General features: G+C 46.4%; 2 protein-coding genes across 14 annotated transcripts in view; both read left to right on the top strand.

The window, feature by feature from the left end:
• LOC110498960 (myozenin-1) overlaps positions 1-3,120 on the top strand; it is an 8,500-nt gene extending 5,380 nt beyond the window's left edge. For 4 of the 7 annotated variants that reach the window (XM_021575699.3, XM_021575698.3, XM_090212338.1 and 1 more), the window contains 2 exons: positions 649-832; positions 1,396-3,120. In XM_021575699.3, the coding sequence (XP_021431374.1) occupies positions 649-832; positions 1,396-1,627 (416 nt within the window). In that variant the 3' untranslated portion in view covers positions 1,628-3,120. The remainder of the gene's footprint in view (positions 1-648; positions 833-1,395) is intronic. The other 3 variants (XM_021575701.3, XM_021575700.3, XM_090212339.1) reach the window with 1 other exon arrangement.
• Positions 3,121-3,302: 182 nt separating this feature from the next.
• Positions 3,303-7,500, top strand: part of LOC110498959 (ubiquitin carboxyl-terminal hydrolase 54) — a 33,375-nt gene continuing 29,177 nt past the window's right edge. For 4 of the 7 annotated variants that reach the window (XR_016489358.1, XM_090212336.1, XM_090212333.1 and 1 more), the window contains exon 1: positions 3,331-3,479. The gene's annotated coding sequence lies outside the window, so the exon portion shown is untranslated. Of the gene's footprint in view, positions 3,615-7,500 lie in introns of all 7 variants that reach the window. The other 3 variants (XR_016489357.1, XM_090212334.1, XR_016489356.1) reach the window with 2 other exon arrangements.

Here is a 7,500-nt window from a genome sequence, read left to right as displayed (position 1 = left end):
AGGTCCACCCACTGGGAAGCCAGGCACAACCAATCAGAATGAGGCTGGCGTGGTTACACGTGCTCTGCGGTTGAGAGGCCTGTTGGATGTACTGCCGAATTCTCTAAAACAATGTTGGAGGTGGCTTATGGTAGAGAAATTAACATTAAATTATCTTGCAACAACTCTGCTGGACATTCCTGCATTCAGCATGCAAATTGCACTCTCCTTCAAAACTTGGGACATTGTGTTGTGTGACAAAACTGCATATTTCCGAGTGGCCTTTTATTGTCCCCAGCACAAAGTGCACCTGTGTAATGATCATGCTGTTTAATCAGCTTCTTGATATGCCACACCTGTCATGGATTATCTTGGCAGAGGAGAAATGCTTACTAACCGGGATGTAAACAAATTTGTGCACAAAATTTGAGAGAAAAAGCTTTTGTGCGTTTGGACAATTGCTGGGATCTTTTATTTCAGCTCATGAAGAATGTGACCAACACTTTACATGTTGCGTTTATGTTTTTGTTCCGTAAAAATCAAGCACACCTCAAGTATGTAAAACTATTTGACATTCATATGTATTGAAGCGTGTTCTGATGTCAACACCAGGGAAACGTACACACAAGCGAAAACAGTAAGATGATGTCATGTTTGTCTCCCCCACAGTAGAGGAGGAGGTGTTGGATAAGGAGGCGGAGAAAGAGAAGAGGAGGCAGCAGTATGTGCGTACTTATGTGTCTCCATGGGAACGGGCCATGAGGGGAGACGAGTCTCTGACTGCCACCATGCACCACTGCATGGCAGGACCACACCCCCCCCACGAAATGCCCAAGTTTAAGAGCTTCAACAGGTAACGCACACACATTCACACCAACACACACATTCACACCAACACACACATTCACACAACACACACATTCACACCAACACACACATTCACACCAACACACACATTCACACCAACACACACATTCACACCAACACACACATTCACACCAACACACACATTCACACCAACACACACATTCACACCAACACACACATTCACACCAACACACACATTCACACCAACACACACATTCACACCAACACACACATTCACACCAACACACACATTCACACCAACACACACATTCACACCAACACACACATTCACACCAACACACACATTCACACCAACACACACATTCACACCAACACACACATTCACACCAACACACACATTCACACCAACACACACATTCACACCAACACACACATTCACACCAACACACATATGCACACAAAAACGTACGCACATAAACACCTGTCGAAAATATCCAGATTCAAGACCTTCAGCAGGTCACTGCTGATGCATTTATTACTATGTAGACATGTATTTTGTACGTTATGGTATTAATATTTGATTGACAGGTCGGCCCTGCCCTATGGCGGCTCCGAGAAGGCGAGAGGCCACATGACCTTCGAGCCTCCTGAGATCCCATTTGAGCTGGAGCCTCTCCCTTCCCTGCAGGCAGACATTAGGTCCCGCCCCTCGTTCAACCGCACCCCCATCGGTTGGGTGTGCAACCCGGAGGACAACTCACACATCCACAAGCAGTTGGACGACATGCTGCCCTTCGACGGAGAGACGGACAATCTGTAGACACACACACACACACGCACACACATGCAAACGCACACACACACACACACACACACACACACACACACACACACACACACACACACACACACACACACACACACACACACACACACACACACACACACACACTGATGTACTATAGACACACACTGATGTACTGTAGACACACACTGATGTAGACACACACTGATGTACTATAGACACACACTGATGTAGACACACTGATGTAGACACACACTGATGTACTGTAGACCCACACTGATGTACTGTAGACACACGCTGATGTAGACACACACTGATGTACTGTAGACACACAATGATGTAGACACACACTGATGTACTGTAGACACACACTGATGTAGACACACACTGATGTACTGTAGACACACACTGATGTAGACACACACTGATGTACTGTAGACACACACTGATGTAGACACACACTGATGTACTGTAGACACACACTGATGTAGACACACACTAATGTACTGTAGACACACACTGATGTAGACACACACTGATGTAGACACACACTGATGTACTGTAGACACACGCACTGATGTAGACACACACTGATGTACTGTAGACACACACTGATGTAGACACACACTGATGTACTGTAGACACACACTGATGTACTGTAGACACACACACTGATGTAGACACACGCAGATGTACTGTAGACACACACTGATGTAGACACACACTGATGTACTGTAGACACACACTGATGTAGACACACACTGATGTACTGTAGACACACACTGATGTACTGTAGACACACACACTGATGTAGACACACACTGATGTACTGTAGACACACACTGATGTAGACACACACTGATGTACTGTAGACACACACTGATGTAGACACACACTGATGTACTGTAGACACACACACTGATGTAGACACACGCAGATGTACTGTAGACACACACTGATGTAGACACACACTGATGTACTGTAGACACACACTGATGTAGACACACACTGATGTACTGTAGACACACACTGATGTACTGTAGACACACACACTGATGTAGACACACGCAGATGTCGCCGCATGTGACAAATGCAATTATTTGCGTGAAACATAAATGGCTGAAGGGAAAAGAGACAGAAGAGGGTAGGGATGATCAAATCAAATCAACTCAACGTTTATTGGCCGCGTACACAGATCTGCAGGCGTTATGGCAGAGGCAGGGAAATCCTTCTGTCACCAACTCCTGCAGTAAAATAGAATGTCTCGCAAACACGGTATAATACAAAACACACCAATAACCCCACGAATCTCAACGAGAAGTCAAGTAGCAACAATCCAAGTAGATAAGGTGATGTGATGATGAAGGTGAAGAGGAAAGTGATGAAGATGATATGACAATAACCTGGACAGTTGAACATGTAGCCTAGATACTGCAGACATTATAGACACACCTGATGTTTCTAGTAAACTCTGTATTTTATCCAATAAACCTTTCCCTGTACAGAAATCCTGGGTGAGGAACTCTGCTTATTTGCAATTTATCACTATCCCCTCAACACATTGGAATTCAGGTCTGCTCTGCTACAGTAGCTATTGCCATGACGTAATTGGTACATTATCACCAAGGCAGTTCCGCTCATTGACCGGTAGAGGGCTGCAAGGAGCTATTCATTCCCACAGTCTGACGTCACTCACTGTAAGCGAGCTCGGGAAAACCGGCCAGCTATCGCGAGAGCAGGGTGCCGCGGCCGCAGCACTGGATAGAAGGTTGGATTGAGCGCCTCTCCTCTTCTCCCTCTCCTCTCTCTCGTTCTTTTTTTTACCGGGACAGCACGAGACCTGAACGGGACACGAACGGGACCCGAGGTGAGCACGCACAGTTTAAACTCTATGAGAGATTAAGGCAGGGACACGGGGTACTCATTCACCAGTAAAGAACGCACGCGGCAAAGTCAGTTCGAAAGGATGTGCGTGCTTCCGCGCGGCCAGATGTCATCTACTGTGCGTAGGTTTTGCTCTCTCTCTCTCTCTCTCTCTCTCTCTCTCTCTCTCTCTCTCTCTCTCTCTCTCTCTCTCTCTTCTTTCTCTCTATCTCTCTCCAGTGTTTATTACGCAGCGCTGCATGGTTCATATGGTTGAAATGGATGTAATCGATGTCCTTTACGCAGGTAGCTCAGAGGCACACACACACACACGGGCAGCATCAGCATCTCCACGAGTGTAGCTTTGTGCATCATTAGCATAATTTTAGAACAGGTGGAGATTCTGAGGACCAGATTGACACTTTCAGAGTTGGTAGATATTATAAAGCATTATACCTAATGCATTAAACGGATTATTGGAAGTTGCTTATTATATTTTATTACAGCTGGTTTGTGTTAGCCGTTAACGGCCCTGGTGACTTGTTGATAGAAAGCCAACCGCAGCCCCGGTATTGATTTACCGCTGCGGTTTGGTCTCTATGATAGATGATGTTGGCTGTTACTCTTCATACCAGCACCGAGGACACCCCTGCTGTCGGCACACACACACACACACACACACACACACACACACACACACACACACACACACACACACACACACACACACACACACACACACAGCTCTTTGCAATGCATGTTCTGACACCTTGCTGCGGTCTGGACCAAGCATGTCTCTCTCTGGCATTCTCTCTCTCTCTCTCTCTCTCTCTCTCTTTCTTGCTCTCTCTCTCACGCTCCCACTCAGCAGAACAGAGTGGTAGCAGTTAGCAGACATACAGTGGGTTGAAGAGAAATATGTGGTCAGGTAGAACTGATGGAATTCCACTTTGGTTTGGAGACTGTAGTTAAATCCTGATAGGCTGGTTTTGGCTTATTGTTGTGACTGTTGTTTTTTGCTGGAGGAAAGGACAGGGGGATAGAGGAGAAGGGGAATGGGGAGAGGACAGGAGGAGAGGTGTCTACTTTTTCATTCACTCTCCTTCCTTCCTTCCTTCCTTCCTTCCTTCCTTCCTTCCTTCCTTCCTTCCTTCCAAGCCTCTCTCTCTCTCTCTCTCTCTCTCTGTCCCTCTTTATCCCTCCCTCCCCCTAATCTGTGAATAGTAGAACGTGTGAGGTTTAGTGTGCGTTTGAATTACATTATGTAAGAGAATATATTAACATATTCTCATATTCTCAGCCTTTTTTATCATCCTCATAGAAGCTCTGTGTGCACGTGCACGTGCCTGATAATATGTGCGTGTGAGTCAAGTGTGTGCGTGTGTGTGTGTTTTCATGAGGTAGAGTAAAGTGCATAGTGTATAAGCTGCGGGGAATGACCTTGAAGGGGGGGGGGGGTTCAGTCTTAGATCACTCTTCTACTCTCTGTCACACGCATCCATATGTAAATACACACGCGCGAGTCACGACACACATGCACGCACACACGCGCGCGCCTTGTTAGTGACTCCTGCGTCGGCTACTTTGACCAATAACAGTTCAATGCATTTCCAGAGTCAATAGAACTACTACTTAATAGTGAGAGTTCATTGTGAAAGTACGGGATGTCCTGAGAGGCAGGCTTGACATTGGCCTAACTCTCTAATTGGGATTCCACTCTGAAGCTGTGTGTGTGTCTGGGTGTGAATTCAAATAAAATTCTAGAATATAATGGAGTTTAAGGGGGGGGGGGGGGGCTGGTTCGATGAATGAAATGTTCTAAAAACGGAGTGTTCTGTATGTAATGTCTGAATAGAGCTTCAGAGGGGGGGGGGGGGGGGGGGGCTGGTTCTAGAGAATTACTGAGAGAGAGAAAGAGAGAGAGAGAGAGGATCCTAGCCAGCAAACCTCTGAGAATTACTGAAGAAAGAGAGAGAGAGAGAGGGCGAGGGAAAGGGAGAGAGAGAGAAAGAGAGGGAGAGAGTGGGGAGAATGAACTCTGGGTTCTCCCCCGTTGTCAACCAGTGCTATTTGAGGCTATAACCCAGTTACGGCGCATGCGTGTGTGTGTCAGTGCGGAGAGACTTGAGATAGGGAGACTTAAGGAAAGGGAGAGAGAGAGAGAGACAAAAAGATGGATGAAGGAACTGATGAGAAGGGAGAACAGAGGTCAGAACGAGAGAGAGAATAAAGTATTTCAGCGGTACGGAGTTTATGAAAGAGACCTAGGAGTCAGGCCATTTGGGAATCCAACTCTAGTTGTTTCCTTTTCTTGTTGGGCTCCAAAGAGCAAAATGCTAACATCTTGAAAATCAATCAATCAATCAAGTAGATTCACCAAAAGCAAACACTGGCCTGTGGGCTAGACCAGGGATTCTCAAACTTCTTGGGGTGGGGGACTCCTTTTGTGATAGAACCCCTTCATAATCAGAACACAACTCAAGTGCAAACGAAATAGCCTACAAGGATTTTTTGTCCAGCCATCCAGCAGTGCATGGCTGGACAAACCGTGGTCACGTTCCCCTGCTTAGACGTTGCGTGCGTAAACCAATGGTTGCATGCCACGTCATCGACTGTGTCATCGACTGACATATCGCTGTAACATATGATGTGGTTAGCTGATACTTAAAATACCTATCCGGGTGTTGGAAGGTCTGGCAGGTATCAGCAATGCCTGGGCAGAGGAACGTGCCTCAAGTCTCGGGCCCGGAGAAAGAACATTTACAAGGCCCACATCTTGGCATTTGGAGAGAAAATGTAGCAGTTTTCAAGCTAATTTCCTGCAATTCTATAATTTTTTTCTTGGGGCAGTGAGATTTCTTGTTGTTGCAACTTTAAAGATACACTATATACACAAAGGTATGTGAACCCGCCCCCCCCCTTCAAATGAGTGGATTTGTATAAAATCAAGCACACAGCTATTCAATCTCCATAGACCAACATTGGCAGTAGAATGGCCCGTACTGAAGAGGTCAGTGACTTGCAACGTGGCACCGTCATAGGATGCTGCCTTTCCAACAAGTCCGTTTTTCAAATTTCTGCCCTGCTAGAGCTGCCCTGGTCAATTGTAAGTGCTGTTATTGTAAAGTGGAAACGTCTAGGAGAAACAAAGGCTCAGCCGCGAAGTGGTAGGCCACACAAGCTCACAGAATGGGACCGTTGAGTCCTGAAGCACGTAGCGCGCAAAAATGGTCTGTCCTCTGTTCTAAACTGCCTCTGGAAGCATCGTCAGCACAGTAACTGTTTGTTGTGAGCTTTATGAAATGGGTTTCCATGGCCGAGCAGCCGCACACAAGCCTAAGGTCACCATGTGCAATGTCAAGCGTCGGAGTGGTGTAAAGCTCGCCGCCATTGGACTCTGGAGCAGTGGAAATGCGTGATGAATCACGCTTCACCATCTGGCAGTCCGACAGATTAATCTGTGTTTGGCGGATGCCAGGAGAACGCTACCTGCCTGTAAAGTTTGGTGGAGGAGGAATAATGCTCTGGGCTGTTTTTCATGGTTCGGGCTAGGCCCCTTAGTTCCAGTGAACTCTACAGCATACAATGGCGTTCTAGACAATTCTGTGCTTCCAAATTTGTGGCAACAATTTGGGAACGGGCCTTTCCCTTTTCAGCATGACAATTGCACAAAGCGAGGTCCATACAGAAATGGTTGATCGAGATCAGAGTGGAAGAACTTGACTGGCCTGCACAGAGCCCTGACTTCAACCCCATCAAATACCTTTGGAATGAATTAGAACACCGACTGCGAGCCAGGCCTAATCTCCCAACATCAGTGCCCGACCTCACTAATGCTCTTGTGGTTGAATGGAAGCAAGTCCCCGCAGTAATTTTCCAACACCCAGCAGAGTGGAGGCTGTTATAACAGAAAATGGGGGACCAACTCCGTATTAATAACCATCATTTTGGAATGAGATGTTTGAAGAGCAGGTGCCCACATACTTTTGGCCATATAGTATAATATCCTGCAAATCTGCACATTT

This window comes from Oncorhynchus mykiss, chromosome 20 (genome assembly GCF_057628025.1).
Source record: "Oncorhynchus mykiss isolate SJ-2025 chromosome 20, ASM5762802v1, whole genome shotgun sequence".
Taxonomy (NCBI): domain Eukaryota; kingdom Metazoa; phylum Chordata; class Actinopteri; order Salmoniformes; family Salmonidae; genus Oncorhynchus; species Oncorhynchus mykiss.
This window is presented reverse-complemented; position numbering and strand designations above follow the sequence as displayed.